Source organism: Caretta caretta, chromosome 10 (genome assembly GCF_965140235.1).
Source record: "Caretta caretta isolate rCarCar2 chromosome 10, rCarCar1.hap1, whole genome shotgun sequence".
Classification (NCBI taxonomy): Eukaryota; Metazoa; Chordata; order Testudines; family Cheloniidae; genus Caretta; species Caretta caretta.
The window spans coordinates 69,174,838-69,199,198 of record NC_134215.1 but is presented as its reverse complement, the minus strand read 5'-3'; the positions used below and the strand labels follow the sequence as shown (position 1 = coordinate 69,199,198).

Genomic DNA, 24,361 nt, shown 5'->3' with positions numbered 1-24,361 from the left:
GTATGTTTCCCTTTGTCTAACTGAAGCCAGAAGATAGTGACTAGTTTTGTTTGTGAAATTGAAACCATCTATGAAAAAAGGCAAGTGATTCTGTTTTTTCACCTTTCCTAGCAGTAACAATGGTGGTGGTGTTGTTGTTTATTTTAGGAATGACTATACCAGAAGAAGATACAGATGTGGGTCAAGGTAGCAAATATTGCCTTGTGGCAATAGGGAGGCTTCAGGTAAAGACGCTCCTTTATTACATCCACTGCTGCTGAAAATGTTAGTCAATGTTGTAGTACAGTTTTATATCAGATTCTGACAGGGTCTGGTTAGAAGATTAGGGTCTGTACCATGCCACAAAAAGCACAAGGCTATGGTGTCTGTGCCCAGTCAAGTGGAGTTGGATGGGCTGCAGAAATGATTATTTCTGGAAGTTTCCTGGGTACCTGACGAGGGAAACATCAGGGGGTGGAAATTGTTGTGAATAGATTTTCTCCAGTTGCTGATTTAAAAGGCTAATTAACTGGCTGGAAAACCTGTAGTTGCAAAGGCTTGTATGAAAACAATAAAATTAATGCAGTCAAGAGGGCCTAAGTACTTAAATGCTTTACAAAGCATAACTACACACACAAACACTTAATATTGCTGAAATATTATATGGCAGATCCATGCACAGAAGTCCATTGAAAGTAGTGTAAATAAGATTTTACATCTCATTTGATCAAAACATCCAAATTTGAGGCATTCTATGTGTACTGTATTTTTCCTCCCTTCATCCCTTGCTAATGGAGTCCTAGTGGATCAGAGTTTTGATCTGGAGCTGGAGTAGCAGTGGTGAACCTTTTCAATCATAATAAGGAAGCCATTTTTATGTTCCTGTCTGGGAATCATGCCATTAGTAAAAACGTTTGATCCTAATGCATGGTTTCTTGTTGGCCTTCACTCATGCCCATCTGTTAGGATGGCATTGTTCACTCTTAATGGCAGAATGACAGTGTCATTGGAGTGTAGCTGCCAAACCAATATCCGTTCAGATGAGCATCATACTGGAAACGTTACCGCTTCTGCAAATAGTGTCTCCTGTGTGATGCAATATTTTTGTGGCATTGCTATGACATTTTTCACTTAATCACACTTATGTTCAAAGATAAAATACCTAAGTGGTGGACAGAAGGAAATTACGGAGTTTGCAGATGTTACAGCTGCCAAAATAGACTCTTGCCCAGAAATCCCATTAATAACTTGTGGAGCATCAAAACATCTGTTCCATAAGAGAATAGCCAGCAGGCCCTCTGTGAGTGAAGGCAAGGTCAAGCAAGCAGTGGCTCAGGGGACAAGTTTAATCACAAAGAAATCAAGGTGTACAAATTTTAGAACTGTGCACTCCAAACAGTAAGCCATAAAGTGACAGCTAATCACCTCCCTGCTCTATTAACTGGTGTTTTGATGCTATTGTGCTACAGAGCAGAGAGCAAAAAGAGATTTTGTACAGATTGCCTTGTGCCTCTTTAACAGACCTGGTTGTTTAGGATGAAAGAGAAAGTCAAAGCAAAGACTTTTCTCACTCTTAGCCCATGTAGAAATGGATAGAAGTAGATTAACTTGGCTGGCTGCATAGATCTCAAGTAGGAACCTGGAAATGTTTCATTCTTTCTGAAGAACCTTGATGAAAATTTACAGAAAATCTCTGTTTTTCTTTCAACGGTGATATCTGCTGTGCTAGCATTATGCCCTTAACGTTATGTCTGTGCTGAAAGTGAAGGTGTGATTGTAGCATGGGGAGGAATACCTGTGCTACAATCACACCTCTTGCAGTGTAGACATACCCTAAGAGTCCAATGGGAGAGACCTATGTCACAGTTCTTTGGGAACTTACTTGAGTTAGCTGTTAGAACCTTCTTTGTGAGGCATCTTCGATGGGCTTGTTTTCGTATTGTTCAGTGAGTCCAGTGTGCATGTAATGGAGTGATGTTTTTGTGCTGTGGACTAGACTGAAGCCATTTCAGTTTCATTTTATTTGTGTCCTTGTTTTCTTTATGAACCCTTTAAATAGTTGACAATAAACAGATTGTGTTGTTTTAAATGAAAAAGCAACCTCTACTTATGGTGACTGTTCCTTTTCCGAATAATATTTATCTGATTGTTTGTCCTAGGTAACTAGCTCACCTGTGTGCATGGACATGAATGGAATGTCTGTTCCTACTGAGTTCTTGTCTAGACACAACTCCGATGGAATAATCACATTTGTTGATCCAAGATGTATCAGTGTGATTGGCTATCAACCACAGGTCAGTTGCTAGTTTTAAGACTGAGAGATTGGTGAAAACTAATTAAGGAAATTCTCTCTCTGTGTTTGCAAATAAACACGTAACTTCCAAAAGATGCAACAGTTCAGCTGATCTCTAGCTGTCTGTATTCTATACCTTATCACAGTCTGATGTTGTGTCATTTATTTTGCCATACTGTGCACACGTCCTTAGCATTAAGAGCTTTCCCCTTAATTACAGGGGATTTCATTGTATCCTTTTTGGATTTATTGGTTTTTAGCACTAAACTGGTTCAAATCCTAGGCAGTTTTCAAATTTTATTTTTCAAATTAAGACATTTCTCTTAAAGCAATATAAATTCTGCTTTGAGAGATTGTTACAGTTGTCGATTTTAACTTCTCTACCAGTTTATCGAACAACAAGCAGACCTCCATTATGAAGCTTATTTTCCTTGAGGCTCATGTCTGCTCCTTTGAATAAATATTAAGGTAATATAATTGGATACTAAATGATCTCTATGTGATGGCTTTCTCACAGATAACAGCATGTTATCTTTTAATCTCAAAGAAAATAGTTTCCATATGTAAACAATTGTTCGCAGGCAAGACATTTTGTCCTTATCTGATCAATTTACTTTCATATTGATTTGAATTAGCTTTAGTGTAAATTTATCAAACAAAACAGTATATTAAAGTGAATGTAGCTGGATTAATAGAGGATTTCAGTGTCCTCAGGGCTATCAACCTGGCACCTTTTAACAAGCATTAAAAATTCACTTAAAACTGTTTTTAAAGGAAAGATATATGTCTTTGCAACAGCCTAAAGGCAATGCAGGGCACCAATCCTGCAAACCCTCGCTCAGGTGAGTAGTTCAATTGAAGGTAATGTGACTATGTGTGTGAGCAAGGATTACACTCTAAACTAAAACCTTGTAGGATCAGCACACAGGTTTGTATTTTTACAGTTTTATATTGTGCTTTCCTAGGATCTTCTGGGAAAAGACATTTTAGAATTCTGCCATCCGGAAGATCAAAGCCATTTGAGAGAGAGTTTCCAACAGGTACTGTCCTACATTTTTTTTTTTCTAGTTTCTATGCAGAACCTAACATTTCTCAATACCAGGGGTCAGGTCTGATATCTACAAGTTGAGGGTGAATCTCATGGGGTAATTCCTATTAATATTAATGTCTGTAAATCCAGTTGTTTAAACTGGATTATACACACATCTTCAAGGTGCTATATTTTCAGAAAAATAGCATTGTTTTACATGTTCTTTTCATTCTTATTTCTAAAATATAAATGAATATTCAGGGCATGTTTAGAGCCATAGTGTGGCTCCGGACTTGCCTGCCTAGAGCCCACTGACGTCAATGGGTACCACAAGGGGTTGGTTGTCTTCAGCAAGAATATGGTATTTTGAGTTGAAACTGGCTCCATTCCCGTGGTGTTTTGTTTTGTTTTTTTAAACCAAATATTTAAGAGGAAAACATTAAAACAGCAAATCAGAAACAGATACAGGCACACACATCCAGAGAGAGGAATTGTCACATACACTCAGGGCTGGCCTAACTCCGGTCCCAACTGGGAATGTTACCATTGACTTCTACGGGAATACACACAGGCCAGCGCTGAGTGCTTTTGAAAATCCCATCTGTAATAGATCATGTGGTCTAAATTCTCCACTGGTGTAAATTGGCACCACTCCATAAACTTCAGTGGAACAGTCCCAGTTTTACCCAGCTATGAATTTGGCCCTGTATAAATCATTTAAAGAAATTAAATACAGAATAAAGTAATAAAAGGCACACAACATATGGAATAGGTTCTCAGTCTGGATTCAGGTTAGCCGTGGATTTATATAGATGATTATCTATTTAAAGCATGGCACAAAACTAATTAAACCCCATAAAACCTGTATGAGGAAGATAATTCATACAATATTATTCCCATTTTATAAACTGTAAATCTGCAACTCAGAGATTATGTCTGTGCTGCAATCAGGAGTGTGATTGCAGCATGTGTAGATATACCTGGGCTAGCTTTGATCTAGCGAGCTTGCTAAAAACAGCTGAGAAGTTCCAGCATCATGGGCTAGCCTCCCAAGTACAAGCCTGCCCAGGACCCTGGGTACATACTTGGATGGCTAGCCCATGCTGCTGCTTGTGCTGCTGCAGTTTCTCTGCTATTTTTAGCAAACGAGCTAGATCAAAGCTATCTTGGGCGTGTCTACACATTCTGTAAACAGCCGCACATCTTGACTGCAGTGTAAGCATATCCCGAGACACCCAATCCAGCTGCTATGGAAGTTAATGAATAGGCACTCAGTGACTTCAGTGGGAGTTAGATCAGGCCAAAAGGGTCTTTATGCTGCACTGTTGAAGTCAGTGGGAGTTCTGTCATTGACTCCATTGAGCTGTAGCTCACGAAAGCTCATGCTCAAATAAATTGGTTAGTCTCTAAGGTGCCACCAGTACTCCTTTTCTTTTTGCGAATACAGACTAACACGGCTGTTCCTCTGAAACATGTGCTTATGGTTATTCATTAGTTTTAAGTATTTTGATGGATCAAGGCCTAAGTGTCTTGTTCCGGGTTCACACAGCAAGCTGTTGGAAGAGCCAGAGATTAAAAGTGTGGAGTTATAGGCCTTGCATCCCAGGTTCAATCCACTAAATCATTTTGCCTCTATCTTCGGTGGAGAATTCCTTCTTTGAATATTCAGTACAGTAGCAATGCAATCCAGGCTATTTCCATCAATGACTAAAAGACAATTAAACAAGTTATCTGTACACCAGATGGTTTTCATTTCCGAAGAATCTTTTTGTTTTTTGATAGAGGTTAAACATTAGCTTTGAATCTTCTTGTGTTATCGTGTTTGTGTGCACTGTTTTAAGACAGTTCAGGTTTTTCCCACCAAAGACTTCCATGCTTTATATATTATTACAAAGTTAATATTTGCTTATTTCAGATCGCAGAGCAATAGATCATTACAGTTTGTTTTGTTATTGGTAGTTTGGCCTTAAGAATTTTTTTTATTAAAATGGTAACTATTATTTCCAGTGAACTTTGTTTAAAATCCTCGGTAAAGTTGACATTTTTAAATTGCTGATGCTGTCAAAAGCAGGTTGGTGCATAGCAGAGTCAGAGGGATTTGCAGTTGTTGGTTGATTGCCAGAATCCATCTCAGAGCCTTTACTTCCTTGAGAAGATAAATTCATTCATCAGGGTGGGAAAATTAAGCCAGAATGATATGTTCTCAAGGCCAAGAACAACAAATAGAGTTCTGTATCAGAAGGTTCCAGAGGACAGCTATCTAATATCCACTAGGAAAACGTTCAGAATGGACGCTAACACAAGTTCTGTATTCTTTACAGTGGGTGTGGTGGTAGAACATTTGTTGATAAAAGGATATGGTTTATTGGATTGAAACTACAAAAGGATGTATTTTAAGTAAAACATTAACCCTGAACTTTCAGTAGGATGAATAGGTTTTATTGTTCTGGGCATAGTCAGTAGGATGAATTGGTTTTATTATTCTGGGCATTACTGAAGTTTGTGTCTCTTCTTTATGTTCTGTCTATGTAACCTGGGATCCAGTGGATCAATTTAAAATAGAACTTTTTGAAAAGGTCAGATTAGAGCAATTCTCCTCTGCAACTGCTTGTCAGCAGCTACATGGAGTAAACACCAGGTTTCTTCCAGGATAACTCCTGTTAGCAAAGTCAGGCTACAGACTACTAATAAACAGACCAATCCGAATGGGTGAGGATTAGGATTCCGCTATGGAGTGCAGCGTTTATTTGCACAGAATCTTCTCCTTCCTTCCTGAGGCATTACATGACCTAGCCTGCTGTAAAACAGCAGAAACTAATTGCATGTGGCCCAGGTAAGTTTCAGCTGAATGCCTTAGCCAGATCTCAAGAAATATAACATTTCTTCTGAATTAGACCCAGACCATCAGATAATGGACAAGACATAACATGATCACAGTGTAGCTATGTGAGGAAAGGTTCTTTAGACCAGGGGTTCTCAACCTTTTCCTTTCTGAGTCCACCGCCCGCGCCCCCCCACCCCCCCACCGCCTCCAACATGCTATAAAAATTCCACAGCCCAGCTTTGCCACAACAACTGTTTTTCTGCATATAAAAGCCAGAGCCCCATGCCACAGGGGGCATCGCAAAGCTAAGTTGCCCAGGCTTTGACTTCAGTCCCACGTGGTGGGGCTCAGAGCCCCAAGCTGCAGTCCTGTGTGGTAGGGCTTTGGCTTTCTGCGCTGGGCCCTAGCGAGTCTAACGCCAGCCCTGCTTGGTGGCCCCCCTGAAACCTGCTCACAGCCCCCCAGGGGGCCCCGGACCCCTGGTTGAGAACCACTGCTTTAGACCTTATTTGTCTAGTTTATTTCTGTTTAAAAGTCAGTTGTACATGTCACATTGAGAGATGGGCCCAAGCTAAAAATTTGGATCCAGATCCGAGCTTTCGAGAGAGTTCATGGGGTTGGGATCTGGGATCTGATGATCCATTCTGGGATCATCTGTTGTTTCATCATCAAAGCCTCATTGTGTCCCCTGTAGGACAAAGTTCCACTCTTGTGACAAATTCTTCCTTTATTACACACACACACACACACAACTACCACTGACTTCAGTGGAACTTGTGCAATCAAGGGTAGAATTTGGTCCTATATTACCAAACATCCCAATTCTGGTTTAGATATAAGCATGTAGGCCCTACAAACTATTAACTTTGTTACTCTGTCTTCATCACAAATGCCTTAAGTTGTATTATAATAGAGCACGTATTCGTGGTGGTCGTTCCACTATAAGCATAGCCTGTCTTCCACCCCTCCTCCTTGTGAAATTGTTGGCACATTACCATGCCAATTATTCAGTCTTAGAGATGTCTTTTGTCTTGATTTATTGTTTTGCCTGTTTGTTTGTTTCCAAGTCTCGTCATAAGATGCAAGTCGTACCAAAACCCAGAGAAGCTATATTTCTTCTTCGAGCGGTTGCAGACATATTTTCCTCTCAGTTGTTCATGCCTAGCACACCAGAGACAGACATTTTTCCCTGCAGCAGTACCAGTCGGGGCAGTGTGCTCACCCTATACCTCCTCGTGTTTTTTTGTCTCTGTCTTTCACTTTTCTGTGATTATTTTATCTTGTCCCCGTCACGTCCTTCCTGTCTTTTTCTGGATCTTCAGTTAAACGTTTTCCTCTCTGTAGTTTTTGTTCTTAGTGCTGGATTTCTTACTCAAGGGTTTTCTTGGTAAAGTTTTGTAATGTTCTTCCTGATTTCTAATCTCAGCTTTATTTCTATTACTTTGTGCAGGTTTAAAGAGTACATTTTATTTCTGCATTCAAATCTCGTTTGTTTCTTTTTCCGCCCTCTGGAAATAGTCTCACCTGTTTAGTGGGGTGACTGTGGAATTTCATCATCTTTATCCTGGCCAATATTTTCCTGCCAGTGCTTATTCATGAGATCAGTGTTTGAATTCTTCCTCTTGGGATTTCTTCAAAGCTCTTAATCATTTATTGGAGAATTGTTATGTTATATGGGAGTTTAAAAAGCTGGATAAATTCAGTGCTGTTCTATACCACTTTTTTTTTCTTTCTTTCTTTGTAAAAATGATGGTACAATGGAGACAAAACCTGAAATAAACTAATATTTTTTTTGCCTACCTATATGCAGGAAAGAGATAATAAGAAATAGGCAAAATTTAAAAACATTCACTATCACTGCTAAGAACAAGTGAAAGAAAGTCCAACGGAAGATTTGGCTATACAAGGAATACAGGAGCAGAGCCAGATCCTCGGCCCCAGCTAATGAGCAGAACAAAGGAGACTTAAAAATGCCCTAAAGTTCAGTTGACTTCAGTTGATTTTCCAGCTTAAAAAGTGACCAGAGGCCCTGTGGCTATGTGTTCATAAGTCCCTGTGGTATGCTCTTTCTCGGTGCTCAAGGATTTACGCATGTGACTTCCTCACATGTTGAGATAAGAATGGGCGCTTCTTGAGAGAGGGAATAGATTTTTGAAGAACCTTATATTTGTGTGGTGATGTTCATAGGTATTGCAAGAGGGATTATATAATGTGTTTGGAGCCTATAGATAGATTGTGTCCGAACACGTGAACATGAGAACAAAGAATCTTCCAACCCCGAAGATAGGCAGATATGACTTGACTGTCCACACATCAAAAGACATGACTGTAATGAACAGTTGTATGAGCTCCAGCTGCTTTGACTGTGCTGTCTTTTAAAAACATCCAAGGAGAAAGGATGTAGCCTAAGGATATATTGATAGACTTTACCCAGGGGGATATGGGAGGTGGACATTCAGGAATTTAAATGGCCATAGACACACATTCAGACAGAGGTGCTTCAGAATCAGATGCTTTGGCATGCCACGGCTGACAGAAAATTTTAAACATTGCAATGGAAGCGTGTCTGAGTTCTAGCATGTTTGAAGAAAAGCAAATTACATTTCCTAAGTATCCCTTCCTCAGAGTTTTTGCTTAGCTGTGATGCTAAAGTGTGAGTGGTGCAGTGCAAATATAACAGGTAGCCATGCAGCCAAGTGGAATTGTAAGTAGTCAGACAACCTAATGAAAATTAATGTTTTCTCTTGGCATTTGTTTTGTACATTTTGTAAAGTTTGTTTTCTGATTATTTCTAAACATTCATCTGATAAAAGATGCTGTGGTTTTCTTTCTCTCATAATATATTTTGATATATGTTCCACGTTAAAGCCTTGTTGTAATGCCTTCCCATTGGGATAAAGACACAGTCCATTGGTCTTTCTATGTAAATTGGAAGAGATTATTTTGTAATCCAGGACATGTCAGTTTTGTCCTTAGAGGCTAATTGAAAATACAGAATGGATTTGGGTTGTTGGGTTTATATAAAGAATACATCCAAATTGCATCTGTATCTTTGCACAGTTTCAGTATGAAATCTACTAGTTATTGGTGGTGTATTATTTGTTTCTACATCAGGTATCAGTCAGCTGTCTCTAACCTTTACAAAAACTTTTTTAGGTTGTTAAACTGAAGGGCCAAGTCCTGTCAGTGATGTATCGTTTTCGTACCAAAAACCGGGAGTGGATGTTAATCAGGACCAGCAGCTTCACTTTTCAGAATCCTTATTCTGATGAGATTGAATACATCATTTGCACCAACACTAACGTTAAGTATGTGCTTTTCATGGAGTTTGAAATGCTTTTTTTTAAAGAATTTAATCTAAAAACATGCAGTTAAAACCAATGTAAAAACTCAAGGTCAGGTTCTCGTGGTGGCTTATTTCCAGTTGCATTCATTTATCCGTACCCCCAAACTATAGTCGGGTTGTCTACAATACAAATTCTCACCAATAAATGTTTCTGTTTAACATATATTGCCATATATTATGTGTCATTAGCATATGGGTGCAGCACAGATTAAAACAAATAACTATAACTCATGAAATCAGAAAAGCCCAACAGGCTTGATCCAGCCTCCATTGAAGGCTAGGACAAGGCCTCCAGCAGCACAATATCTGCCAAGAGCAGGATAGCTTAGAGAATTAATAATAAGGGTTGGCGATTTTCACCTCTTGGTATCTAGTCCAAATCCAGTTCAATTCAGTTGTGAGACTGGAGAAAAGTTAGCCCAGTTCATAAGCCCAAAGGGAAAGCTGCAGAGTTGCTTAAAGGAATGGCAAACTCACATAAACAAGTTTCCTGCCTCTTGTGTGCTATAACTGTGTACATGTCCTAGACCTGTTCCTCCTCTCCTTGACTCATCCCTATGACCTTGCAGCCAGTGGCAGTTTGCTAGAGTAACTCCTGAACGGACCATGGTAGGAGAAGACTGGCACTTACTTGGTGTTGGGGGTAAAGGTTACAAAGATGAACAGCTCCTTTGATTGTTTTCTTTGGCAGGCTCACATCAGCAGCTTATGTTAGGTTGGCATCTTAATGCCTCCCCGGTCCTTTAGAGCCATGTGCTCAAATAACTGTGAGTCTAAATTATTCTGGGCACAAGCTGTGATTATACCCATGAGAGAGGTTTAAGATGTTTAATCCCCAAACTGGTATTGTAGAGCTGCTTCCAAAGAAGTTCTCCTAAGAATCCAGTGCAGCCTAATTCACCGCATAACCTCATAACACAGACTATCAGAGCCAGCAGCTGCAGAAGCTAATGTGAGATGTTTTCTTCTGTTATGGATCTTTTCCCAACAAAATAATAATCTGATATTTTAAAAAGTGCTTTGGACTAAGCTGGGTGGGTTTTTTTTAACAAGTTTAAAACTCAAAGGGAAAGTTGAGATCTATGTTACAGTCCTGTTAGAATGTGTTATGGAGATCTCAAACAGGCACTTAATTAATGTAGATGGGCCCTGATAATTTCACTATCACAACCAACTCTCCTCTGGCTTTGCATTTTATAAAAATGGTAAGTATTCTTCCTCTGTTTCAACTATCACCCTATATTCTATTTTGTTGCTTAGGAGAGCATTTTGACAATGACACAGACTTGGACACTAAGGGTCACTTGAAACCCAGCCTCACCCTCAATATGCCTATTTTTGCATATCCTACCTGTTAGCCTATGCACCAGAGTTTATAAGGCTTGTAACTTGGTTATGAGTTAAACTCCCACAGTGCCCTGGGAATCATGCTGAGAAGAAAAAATCTAGTTTGCTAAGAATTACCAGAAAGATGTAACCTTTACAAGAATTGTTCAGGAAAGAATACTGTTTTTGTAGTGTCCTAACAAACAACTATAATGTTCGCTTAAGTCAGCAAAAATCTGATGTGCCAGACAGATAAACAGATGTTCAAATGTCCTGGAAATTTATGGGCAAAAATAATGTTGTTTAAAAATAAATTCCTCTGTGAAAAAAGAGGACATAAGTTACAGTGAAAATATACAAAGTCCTATAAAGGTACCAAATTGTAAGCTAACTTCAGAACGATGTCAAACAGTGTAAGTTGTTTGTGATCAGGCTGCAAAAGGTTTTTTTTTTTACAGATTGAGGTATGCACTGTTCTGCTATGCACTGACCTAACACTACTTAAAATAAATGGTTAGAATTGGCTCTGAGGTCTCTTTTTAGTTGCCAACTAAAACCCTTATTGGTAACATATCAACCGTGCCTGAAAAAAAGGACATTCTACCCATTTGGAGTAAATAAATCTTGTTTATTGAAATCAGGGAGCTGGTTATTCAGCTGCCTCATTTGCACACCCAAATATTTATGTATGGGGGTGGAAAAGATGCACACCCATACTTTTGCACGTAATCATTTGCATACATAAAAACAAGCGTGCAAAATTAGAGACAATTGCTGATAACTGGATGCCAACTGAAATAATTGGCTTTTATTTCCAGAGTCCCGAGATCTAAATTTTGACCTATAAATTAAGTAGTGTTGACTATTGTGCCATATTTTCCTTTTCAAGATACCTTGGCTCCCTAGCACAGACTGGGATGAATAAAACTGTGCTAGTATCTGGATCCTGTCATATCTATCCTTACTTGGTTTTAAAAACAAACCAGAGATGTTTCCCTAATAAGGAGATTGGATGCTGTTAGTTCGACAGATGGTATTTCCACGTTATTTCTTATACAAAATGAAATTGCTAAATATGTTTTGCCTTCCCTCCTTCTTTGGAGAGCTGTGACACAATAAAAAAAAGTCTGTTTGTTTGGGTTTTTTTTTAAAAAAAAAGCTTGTAAATTTAAGTACTAGATTAGAAGGAACAGAACATCTATCTAGGTTGTGTTCAACTGACTTATTTTTTCTTTTCCCATTTCCTCTCTCCTTCCTACACACATGCACAGTGCAATTCTTACTGTTATGGCTCACTAGCTATTGCTATGCTTCACCTGTGTATGGATATATTATTTTCTGGATACTTTGGGGAAGAGTCTCGGCTTGAGTAAATAGTCACAGCTCTACCGACTTCTGCTCCCTTGCCATTTGTGTATGTATATGACGCTCACCTTCTGAAGGGCAGCTTTTCAGAATTAGCCTCTGATTTGCATGCCCATTTTTTGCATGTCTAATTGTAACTGAATCAGTGGAGGTTCATCTCTTGCATGCACAGATGGTTAATTGGCAAATGGACACTGGGCCCAACAGGCTGATTTACTTGAAGACACAGGGGGTGCATATTCTCTTTTACAGATGCAGTCAACTGTGTATGCAAAATCAGAAACAGGTTTTGATTTGTGTATACATTTTATAATGCATCTAGCACCATAGTATATTGGCTCAAGATTGCTTAAAAATTTGGCCACAAGTATTTGTTTGAGACAAGGGACCAGGTAAACATATGTTTAATTCTATTCTATATTTCGACAATATCCCTTTTAAAATCCTATTTTCTATGTCTGTCTGTCTGTATCTTTACGCAACTGGATATGGCAGTTGTCCACGCAACAAATATGCCCCCCGGCTTTCTCATTTAAAGAATATCTGGAAATGTTGAACAATAATAGGTTAAAAGGGCCTTTACAACTCTGCATTTTCAAACTATGCAGATGGCTTACCTGGCAAGGAGGTATGCGAGTATTGTGAGACATAATTGTCTTTGTCTATGTAGGTCTGGCCAGATTGAAGATTTATACATGCTCTACTTTCTTAAAACCTCTGTGGTCACCTGAAAAATAAGTGATTAGCCCCATTCCTGGCTCACATGCCTTTTACCTCACCAGCTTAAAAACTAGAATACTGGTTATGTAGTGAAAATGTTTTGATGGTCTGTGCTGTGGCCCTGTATGCCTACTCAGCCACAGAAACAAGAAAAAAGTGTGTGACTTAGCTTAAATAGTATATTTCTAACCCTTGTTGTTTTATTTTTAGAATTTGTTTTAGGGTGATAATTTTAAAGCTCTTGGAGGAAGGGTTTATCTTGTGAGGCTTTTTTTTTTTTTTTCATTTTAAAATTGATATTCATTTTACTGAGCTGTGTTAGTTTTAAACCATGTATTTATCTTACAGGCATTCTGACCTGAGACTGATGCTATGTTAATACGTTTGATTTGATATATAGATATATGTTGATAAATAGCTATCAATTGAATTCAGAGAGAAGTCTGTTTTGTCTGCCAGTGATCTCTATTATTAGAAAGGTTTCATTTTGTGTTTCCCAGTGAATGCAGTTTGTTTTTCAAAGAGGACTGTAGAGGGCAGTGGTGGTCATGGTTGTTTTTTAGAATATTGTTTTGGAACTTGAAGCAGTTGACTTTCCCAACTTCTTTTCTGTGTTTAGTACCTTGCCAAAAAATTAGCTTGGTTTCTTTTGGATATAATCATCCAAAAGAAACTTCCTGCAGAAATGAAGTATTTAACGTTTAGCATTTGTACTGTGTTCAGCTGAAAAGGAGACCGCCACACGTCACCTCACCACATCATCTTCCTCTTCGAGTTCCAGAAAAAATTGACTAACATTTATTTAACACACAGGTTGAGGTGCCTTTGAATGAGCCCGTCTACCCTGAGATGGATGAACAGTTTCTTAATTTTGTATGCACAGAGAGAAGAAATGGGTTGTTTCCTAACCTTTAGAGATCTTGATGTTTTCATTTTTCATGAGCCTGATTGGATTATTGTGTATATTGATGAATCCAGGACTTCTGTTGGTCTTGAAATATTCTAGTGGTAGAGTTGCAGTCCTCCGAAGGATCTGGTGCAGGTTGCTACCAGAGGCAGAATTCTGGCTGAATCAATGGACAGCTCTGGTTGATTACTGCCTCTGATTAAGGTGCAGTAGAGTAGACCAGTTGTGAAATCAGCTGTTTCAGTGAGATTCTATCCCATGATAGTGAAGATAGCAAAACCTTATTTTCAAAGTAGTAACTGGGACAATGTCCATCTATTACTAATAAAAATGGACTAGGGGTGATATCTCAAGTCTGCATCTACTCATTTCTCCCCAACAAGAAAACTGCCCACTCTAAAGTTTGAATTCTTCTTGACCAATTTGAAGCCAGGACAATAAGTTGGTGACTCCAGAGTTTATGCAGCGAGACACCGGTATTCAACTAGAAAATTCTCCAGTTTCAAAAGGAAACTTGTATAGAGTCTTTTATTCCAGTATTTGCTTAGATAAGCACAGTGAGAGGTTTTCACAGAGACTCCCATCATGAGCCAGGAATTCTAGCAGTTACCTGGGGAATTCTCAGTTGACCCAGACAATATTCCACTTGCTATGTAGGATATCATCTTTTGAACCAGAAAATTCATCTTTCATGGCTTCCTCTAAGCCGTGGATCCTAAAATCAAAAGCAGGGTCAGTTTTGGCTTTCACTTGCAAACCAAAACAAGAGGATTGAATTTTTCCAAAACCATCCTGGCTTGTCCCATTGTTACACATCTGATCTGGAAATCTAATGACTAAAGGGATCTATATGTAATAATCATCCATTCAAAAGGGCAGCAGGTGAAAGAGTATCTAAACCAATCCCAACAACAAGATTCAACTGTGCCTAGTTTGGCTGTTCTCTGAAACATTGCATATTTTCTTAAAGAGCTAAAACCACATTTCCTATTAATACTTGCTAAAAATGAGAAACCCAACCCACTTTTAAAATTAAATTAGAACTGAGTAGTACAGTTCAATGAACTTAGTACAATACAATGCAATGCAGAGAAGATGCATTTAAATATTTGTTCTTTATAGTTAGTTGGATTTTGTACAGTTTGCCTTGTAAGCAAATATTGATCTAGTCTGGTACTTATTCTGCAGTGTAGGTTAACAAATGCTACTGATGAGTATCTTCAAATAGAGACAGGCGGAGGAGTTCCAGGTTAGACAAGTGCTGGCAAACAAACAGAGCTAATTAAGTATGCTATTTTGTTTGACTCATTTGTGTATCTATGGCTGAATCAAGAGAACACACTTTATACTTAATAGAAGAGACCTAAAGTACTGTTTATTGACACACGCACCATATAGTCAGTAATAAAACATTTGAAACAATGGAATTAGCTTTCACGTTAACAACACAATTTAATGGGTTTTTATCGTCCAAAGAATGGTGTTTGGAAAAATTTCCCCATATATTTTCAGTGATTAAATTGCTTCCTGGAGTTTTGTTGGAAAAGCATATATTTGCTTACTGAATAAATAATCCCTTTGCATACAGTAGTGGATTTTTTTAGACGTACTCATTTTCTATTTGATAAACTATTAATGAAAATCCATGGTCCAAGGAATACTTGGGAAATACCTTTTCTGTGTGCGCCACTTGGTACAAAAATGATTCTTTATTATATAGTGTATGTCTCCAGCTGTTTGGGATTTGAATCTCTGATTCAAGTTCTTGATAGTAATGGACAGCTTTAAAATATGGTTTTGATAAGGATCTAACTTTTTGGGCCATAGCCCAGAATTTATCCAGATAGTTGAGGTCCATCTCCCTGGTATCTTGAACCCCATTTTTTTCCACCACTACTACCCCATCCATCTGTAATATCTTCCAGCTTGAGGAAAAAGGCCCAGTGGTTTGCAATTCCTGTCTATGAAGCCTCGTTCTTCTTCAGGAGGAGGCCAGGGGCATGCTACCACCAAAACACTGGATCTTATTTACAGGTGGCCTACTTTCCTATCAATCCAATTCTGGTCTTGCTGTCACCTCTATCTCACAGCCTTGGTGTCTGTCTTCCTGTGAAAAATATCCCTGGTGGCTGGGTATAGGTCATAGTAAGGGTTAGACCACAATGGATGGGTCAGCTGCCTTTGAGCCCCTCATGCCATAAATAGCATCACTAGATGTGACCAAGAGACAGAAAGGAACCATTAGCAGAACTAGTACAAGCCAAATTTGCCTCTAATTGTCTTAAGCCATCAGAAGCCAAAAAAATCAGATAAATGCTGATACTCTGTAGAAACAGTATTGATTTATGGACGGTTTTCAGCCTGCAACATTTGGTGTCATTCACAAATGTTCCTCTCCCGTCTTTAAGAGGCGAATGGTTAAAACAGAACTGCCCTGAGACTACTCAGGTCCTTCACCTCAGACCAAATCCAAATACTTGTTATGGGCGAAATAGTGCTTTTCATCAGTAGTTCTCAAACTATATGAGTTATATAAGTAGTAGTAGTAGTAGTATTTTATTATTATTATTTTGCCATAATATTGCCATAATCTGCACAGGAATCTACGAGATTATAAAACGAGGAAATAATTTTCCCACCTGTTGATTGCTGTGGGCCCGATGCTGCTCCCATTCAAGCCAGTGGGCACTTTAATATTGACTTCAGCAAGTCCAGGAACAGGCCATGCGTATTGCTCTTCGCAGATTAAAGAAGTCTAATTGGCATTTTAAAAATAAATGACATTTATGAAGAAGTTGGGTGTGTAAGGAATGCAGGATACAGCCCAGAACTCCTTGGAAGTCAATGGGAGTTTTGGTGTGCAAGGCATTGTTGATCCTGTTATGCTCAGCAAGAACAGTACTGTGTTTTGAGGTTTTCTCAGTAAGAAATCTTTAAAAATATTTTGGCTTTGCAGGAAATGGCTTGTCAACAAAGACTCTGAAAGCGGCTACATTTGCTATGGGAATTTAAAGGAGCGAGCCAAGCCTCCTTCTCGGTTTCTTAATTATATTTTTTGTAACTCTTGTCATTTCCTCTCGAATTTGCAGACAGCTTCAGCAACAGCAAGCCGAGCTTGAAGTACATCAGAGAGATGGGTTGTCCTCCTATGACTTATCTCAGGTGATATCTCTGGGTGGTTTTTGGTTTTTTTACTGGTTTCTCTGATCTTTGAAACACAAAGTGATTAAGAATCTAAACAAAACAAAAAGACACTGTGGCTATACTTGAGCTTATTGTGTCAAATATGGAATGGGAGAATTACATTCTTTGCATGTGTCAACAACAGGTACCTGTTCCAAATATACCAGCTAACGTTCATGAGGGTGGAAAGCCAGTGGAGAAGCCAGACGCTATCTTCTCCCAGGAGCAGAATCCTAGGTTTGCTGAGATGTTTGCAGGAATAACTGCTTGTAAGTGAGAGCCTCTGGTATTTAATTTTTAATACTGTCTTTGTAAGCTGTAGTCATGACCTTAAGTACGATTACGTAACATGCAAGCCCCCCTTCATTTTCAGTTTAAACCTGTTTTTACCGAAAAATTCCTGGGTTTTACAAAAAGTAGTTTTCCATTTTTTTCTGATTTTCTACTTTTCTGTCATTCAAATATATTTTTTAAAAAACGTTGTTTGGTTAGGAAAATACAATCCGTTGCATGAGATATGTGTATTATGATAATACATTAGTCTCTGTGTATATACAAAGCTGCCTGTTAAAGGAAGGCTATGTATTAGTCTACAAGATACACACAATAAACAAACAGGCATGCACGCAAGTTCTGAAGTACATGCACATCTGAACGTACTGATGAATCTCACGCCCACCCACATACACATTCCAAGATATTAGCAGGTAATGGTTTAAAGATTTGACACGCTACAATGGGAAGAAAACACAAATCTATACATTTCAGAACACAAAGTATTCTAAAGTTTTAAGAAGACAAAAGCAGGAGAAAAGGATAAAGCTGAGTGTATGCGCTGCAAGCGGTGCGGCCCAAATATTAAATGTAAATATATTTATAGGGGGGAGGGATAGCTCAGTGGTTTGAGCATTGGCCTGCTAAACCCAGGGTTGTGAGTTCAATCCTTGAGGGGGCCATTTAGGGATCTGGGGCAAAAATTGGGGATTGGTCCTGCTTTGAGCAGGGGGTTGGACTAGATGACCTCCTGAGGTCCCTTCCAACCCTGATAGTCTATGATTCTATGATAGGTGAATAGTTCTAAGTCTACAGCAATAAACTATTTATTTATTCAAATGAAAAGTTTCATTTGGGGATTAGAGATGTATTGTTTTCTTAAACTCAGAGGTGGCATTGTGTTTTGGGTTCTGTTTTAGTTCTGCAGAAAACCACATTGATGAACAGAATTCCCTGTCTTTCCATCCACAAAAATAAACCCAGATATTTACCCAGAAAAATTAACAGTTTTTTGCACTGATTTTCACCTGTTTTTGTTGTTGTGATAATAAACACTGATAAATTCCCAGGGAAAATTAAATAAAATAAAAACTGAAAATGAAGGGCCCTAATAATATTAAACTGTTTTGAAAGAACAAAAAAAAGCATTGTGGCAGAGAAGTCACGAGGCAGGTGAGTCTCAAAGAACGATGCGTAGAATTTGTTGGAAATAGATATTTCCCCCAAAAAGGAAGCTGAACGAAACTCAGAAGGTTTGAGGACAGGCTGATACACTGTCCAGCTCCACTTAGAAGCCACCCTCTATTCTCACTTAGTAGCCACATCTTTCCCATGCAGTTTTGAAGTAGCCATCCTTTTTTCAAAAAGAAAAGGAGTACTTGTGGCACCTTTGAGACTAAGCAATTTATTTGAGCATAAGCTTTCGTGAGCTACAGCTCACTTCATCAGATGCATAAAGTGGAAAGTACAGTGAGGAGATTTTATATATACACACAGACCATGAAAAAATATACATTGTAAGGAGAGTGATCACTTAAGATGAGCTATTACCAGCAGGAGAGTGGGGTGTGGGGAGAGAAAACCTTTTGAAGTGATAATCAAGGTGGGCCATTTCCAGCACATTTCCAGGAGTTAACAAAAAAGTCTGAGGAACAGTGAGGGTGTGGGGGGGGCGGCGGAATAAACAAGGGAAAATAGTTTCACTTAGTATAATGACTCAACCACTCCCAGTCTCTATTCAAGCCTAAGTTAATTGTATCCAATTTGCAAATTAATTCCAATTCAGCAGTCTCTCGTTGGAGTCTGTTTTCGAAGTTTTTTTGTTGAAGGATACTCACTTTGAGATCAGAAGGTTTTCTCTCCCCCCACCCCACTCTCCTGCTGGTAATAGCTCATCTTAAGTGATCACTCTCCTTACAATGTATATTTTTTCATGGTCTGTGTGTATATATAAAATCTCCTCACTGTACTTTCCACTTTATGCATCCGATGAAGTGAGCTGTAGCTCACGAAAGCCTATGCTCAAATAAATGTGTTAGTCTCTAAGGTGCCACAAGTCCTCCTTTTCTTTTTGCGAGTACAGACTAACACGGCTGCTAATCTGAAACCTTTTTTCAAAGGCACACTTCTCAATGCAACTCATAAAAGGATGTAAACACGTTTAATAGATCTTCCAGCTTCTAAAGTTGGAAATAACCGTCTTTCTCAGACAGTATATGACAGTGTGGCTCATTGAGACGGATTGGAGTAGCAATGCTATGAAGACTGTGTAATATTGGCTTACAATTTAAAAAAAAAATCTATTTTTGTGGATAATGTTAGGTGTAATATTTTTCCTTGTTTGTTTTTTAAGTGTTCGCTGTTCTTAACCTTCCCCACTTCCCCCAGAGTGAAGAAGTTTTATTTTTGTTTTAAATAAATCAATGCGCAAGTGTCTTGGAGTGAGGGAGGAAATGACCCATTGTGTTTAACTACAGGGGTATAAGGAGATGACCTCACTGTATGAGTTTCTTATGTACAGCTTGACCTTTTCAAACTGTGAAGTCACTGTAACTTCAATATAGACTTGATATTCTGTCTCTTTGTTGCTGAGACTTATGCTATTCCTGTTCATCCTTGTCTGTTTACTCTTAGAGTGAAGTCAGTATCTGGGGCCATAAAGGGGGTCTGCTGGAAGGTAGCAAGACTCCAACCCTAAACACTGGAACAATGTTTTCCAAGCGAGAACATCTTGCTTTCTGGCTGCTTTATTGGCTAATACTCAAACAGCTCTGAACTGTTTGTGTGACTAGGTCAGGGTTAAGGGTGTAGCAAGCTGTGAGGTGAGCTCAGGAGTTGTGTTCTTGGAAATGCCATTTCACTTTTCATTTTTATCAATTTACAAGCTGTGCTTTTTTTCGGATGTGCTCCCTATGTGAGTATCTCATGGGAGCCATGATCAGCGACTCTTTTAATGATAAAAAGGGAGGGCTCTCAGTTAGAGGTGTGCTAAAGTGTCCAAAAACAATATTGACAAACTTGCATGCTGCTTGCAGACACTTGCTTTGTACTGATACTAGACTTCTTTCTCCAGTTTGGCTTATAAAAATAGTTTAGCGCTGACAAACACAGGATTTTTGGGTGCCCTGCATCTGTTGCACTACATCAGCTACATGTTTTATTAAAATAAAAGACCTCATGCTTTACCCATCCATGCCTTCTGAGCAGTAGCCATTTTGAGATACAGCACTGTTTAATGTGGTGCCACCGTTGATCGCTACTGAGCTTTGGGGCAAGTTGGGCAATTTACCCACTCAGTGGAGAGAAGCAGGGAAAAGACGTCCCATCCCGTCCCTACCTCCCCCTACCTGTGCTTCCCTCCTGCTTCCTGTGGGAAGCTCCACTGTCCAGGCTACTCTACTTCAGGCTGTCAGTGGCTTTGGCCCCAATCTCCACTGCCCGGTCCCAGTTGCCGCATCCCAGCTCCCTCTGTGCTGATCTGCCACGGAGCCACCCCCACCGGTCCCAGCAGCAGTGGGGGGGAAGGGGAGAGGTCCCATTTCTGCTAGGAGGGGAGTGGAAGGGAGGGAGAGATCCTAGCCAATCCTGGCCTCTCCAGTGGAAGGAATAAGAGTTCATGGTAGGATCTCTTCCTCTCCCTGCCCCATGCTCTCCGCCCCTTGGAGGGGCTGGGACTAGGTGAGACCTCTCCCCCTTCGCTCCCACTGTGGCCAAGGAGGGCCTGCCTCTCTCTCCGCCCCCCTGCCCCCTCCCGTCCATTGTGCCCCTGGAGTCTGTGCCAGTGGTTGGCCAGAAGTGTAAGGTGTAGAGTGCCCTAATGTGTTGCGCTCAGCTGCCCCATGTAAACCCTGCTGGTGTGCTCTAAAATGTACCTGGTTTACCAGCATGGTCTATATGGTGCAGGTAGAGCCCAGCACTTGAGAGCACTCTACGGTTGCCTTGTGGCCTGGGTGATAAATCCAGCACCACAAACCCCACAGGGAACCGCTGCTGCCTCACCTCCTGCCAGACCTTGGCTGCACAGGCTGCACGTCCGCCACAGAGGCGGAGGAGAAAAATGCCCTGCTGCTAAATCCAGATTACGAACGCAGCAAATCTACAGCAGGCTGCCCTAGATTTGCTGTGTTTGTGATTTGGATTTAGTCTCTCTCTCACTCTCACGTTATATATTAAACAAACAGGCTGTGTCGGCTTCCCTACTTTGGTGGGGCAGTGCCCTGCCGCTGCGTGCTGCGCCTCTGGCGGTCTGGGTATTGCAGGAGTCAAAAAGGGGGGTGTAGGCCCTGGTTGGGGAAGAGTAAATGAGTAACTAGTGAGGGTATGGGGATAGAAAGTAGGGGGATTTTGAGCCTAACAGACTAGAGGGCACCTGGCAAAATACCAGTGGACTGCAAGGGTGTGTTTATTGCTATGCTATAAGGGAAGAGCTGAGAGGCAGAGGGGGAAAAGGCAAGAAGCGGAGGGCTGGATTCTGAGGTGTGACTAGAGTACTCAGCAGAGTTCAGGAGGGAGCAAAGTTTCTGTTTAAACCACTCCCAGTCCTCAGTAGCTCAGCACCTGGAAGCTACTTTTAACTGCATCTTCTGCCAGTGGTCCCCAGAAGCTGTTTTGGCAGCTGGTGATAGCAGGAGCATAGGGATACCTCGGCCATCCCCTGTGTCACTCTCTTGTGCAATTCTGTGACACCTGAGGAATTCCCCTTCAGAGAGGGAATCCTCCAGCTGGCTGAGGTCAGCCAGTTCTAGAGTATCTAGAGCAGCTTCATATTGCAGAGCTGCTGCAGCATATCCTGGGATCCATCTGACCCACTCTTTCTAAATACAGAGAGGATGATCACCAAGAGAGGATCAAGTGAAATCAGAGGAAAAGGAGGGGCCTCCCTGGTTTATAGCGTTATCGGAGGTGTGTGGCAGCAGACAGTCATGAAAAGATCAGCAGTTTTTTGCACTTAAAGGTGATGAGGGAAGATAGGAGGTGGAGGAGGAAAGGTGGAGCAGGGCCTTTACGTTGTTAAAGGGGAATTGAGGGTTGCCAGTAGCTTTGGCAGTTGTAGCTGTATAAACAAGCATTGCAGAGGGGAGGTTCTATAGTTTACTGAGATTTTCAGATCTCTTAGTGGATTCTCAGAGCAGAGAGCTTCTGTTCCTTCTCAAAGTACCAGCCGAGATAGTTAGCAAAATATAAATTCAAAGTTGATTCATGCTTTATCCCAGTCATGGTACTATTAAGAAATCTACTGGTGAGTGTGTATGTTAGAGGGCTGCCTCTGTGCTGATCTGCAGAGGATATGAGTTCTTACATCTCCCCACTGGGGCGGGGAGATATTTTTTAGCTCAGGCTTTAGCAGCTCATGCCTTTAGTTCTGGAGGTCCCTGGTTCAATCCCTGGTGTGTCAGCTGTTAGAATTACACAAGAGAACTTCCTATTAAAAAAGTGAATGGCCATGTTTGCCCTGCATTGTTTTAGCAAATGAAGAGACTGATCACAAGAGTAAATGTGTTTATTTACAGTGTAAGAACAGAATATAAAAGTCAATGGCATCTCTGTATGCGTCTCATTTACAGTGCCTTTGTATGATTATGTTAATCTTTAATTCCATTGGGACACAGCCTAGTTCATGGCCTGCTCAAGCCAGTTTGTTGTCAGAGTAAAGAAAGTAAGCTTCACTGTGTCCCGGAGAGACTCAGTTTTGCCTTAAATTACTGCTTACATATCTGATCTGCAGACCTCACAGAGACAAAATTCCTACTGAGTAAAGTGGGATTAATCTGTATTTAAGGGGCTACAGATCATCCTGATTTGTGAGCAAAATTCCACCACAGTGCCTGGAAGAACCAGGACTATAATTCCCGCTACTGCTGAGGGGAGTAGATTGTAAGCTCTTTGGGGAAGGTACAGCTTTTTGTTCTGGTTGTACAGTGCCGAACACAAATTAGTCTTAGCTGCTATAGCAATACAAATAGTTAATACTATATTAACAACAATAGTAGTGTTGTCTCACGCCCGGCAGATTATCCAAGACCTGTGCACCCCGCTATAAAAAACTGAGGAGGCCTTTTCTTTCGAAGACTGTTTAAAAAATAAATAATAAAAATAGCTCTCCCATACAAGAAATAACCTCCAGTCACTGTTACTACAGATTTGTTAGTTCTGCAAGTCAGGAACAGATTTTTCAATGCTGATGTAACCTTAGACCACACTGAGTAAGCCCGAATGACAAAGAAATATCTGTTTGCATCCAGAAGGATATAGTCTCTTCCCAAGGCAAATGTGTAACCTCCATTAACATTAATTCAGTCTCTTCTGGAAAAGAGTTAATGGAATTAATAGAAAATGGTTACCTTTCTGTAGAATTTTTAAGCCAACCTGTTGCATTCTGTAGCAGAGAGAGAGTTCATTATTACATCCTATGGACTGATTTAAAAATTCCATAGAAAGCACCTTTTGACCTTGGTTTAATTTCCATACAGCCCTATTGGTTTCATCCATACTGGGTTCCATAGGGCCTTCCCATAAGGGATTAAAAAGGAGAATGTTACTCACACCATGTAGTTTGTATACATGTTATTTTCTGGTGAACAAATTGTTAATTTATTTCGTCCTCTCCTAAGAGTTTCTTTGATGGTTTGTTTTTTTTATAGCGGATAAAAAAATGATGGCCTCTGCGTCCCCAGCAGGAAACCAACAGCTTTACTCTCAGGGGAGCCCATTCCAGCCAGGGCATTCAGGAAAGGCTTTCAGGTACAGTACCTGGGGCAGCACCAATAGCTTCCGTACACGAAAGGGAATGACATTTTGATTCTGTGGAGGCAGAATACAGGTAACGCTAACACATTTCCTGTACAGCGTGAATCATTCTTCCTTTGTGTCAGCTTGGCTCCCACACAAAAGTTCATCGGGAAGAATCAGACTGTAGGCAAGACCTATCGTAAGTCATTTTCAAACGTGTATAAGTTGGGTGTGTGAGTAGCTTCTGAAATATTTTTTAGTCTACTAGCTGATACTATAGGTTTGACAGACTACTTGAAGTTTAGGAATTGGCACACACTTGAGATTTCTGTAGCCATTGTGGTTAGATTTACTTTAGTATTAGTCCTGTTTTAGTAAAGAAGATT

At 40.1% G+C, this 24,361-nt stretch overlaps 1 protein-coding gene across 7 annotated transcripts in view; it reads left to right on the top strand.

Moving 5' to 3' along the window:
- Positions 1-24,361, top strand: part of ARNT2 (aryl hydrocarbon receptor nuclear translocator 2) — a 134,742-nt gene that overhangs the window by 91,866 nt on the left and 18,515 nt on the right. For all 7 annotated transcript variants that reach the window (XM_048866563.2, XM_075133157.1, XM_075133156.1 and 4 more), the window contains 7 exons: positions 148-224; positions 2,139-2,273; positions 3,238-3,312; positions 9,283-9,434; positions 16,880-16,952; positions 17,119-17,242; positions 23,888-23,987. In XM_048866563.2, coding sequence (XP_048722520.2) covers positions 148-224; positions 2,139-2,273; positions 3,238-3,312; positions 9,283-9,434; positions 16,880-16,952; positions 17,119-17,242; positions 23,888-23,987 — 736 coding nt within the window. The remainder of the gene's footprint in view (positions 1-147; positions 225-2,138; positions 2,274-3,237; positions 3,313-9,282; positions 9,435-16,879; positions 16,953-17,118; positions 17,243-23,887; positions 23,988-24,361) is intronic.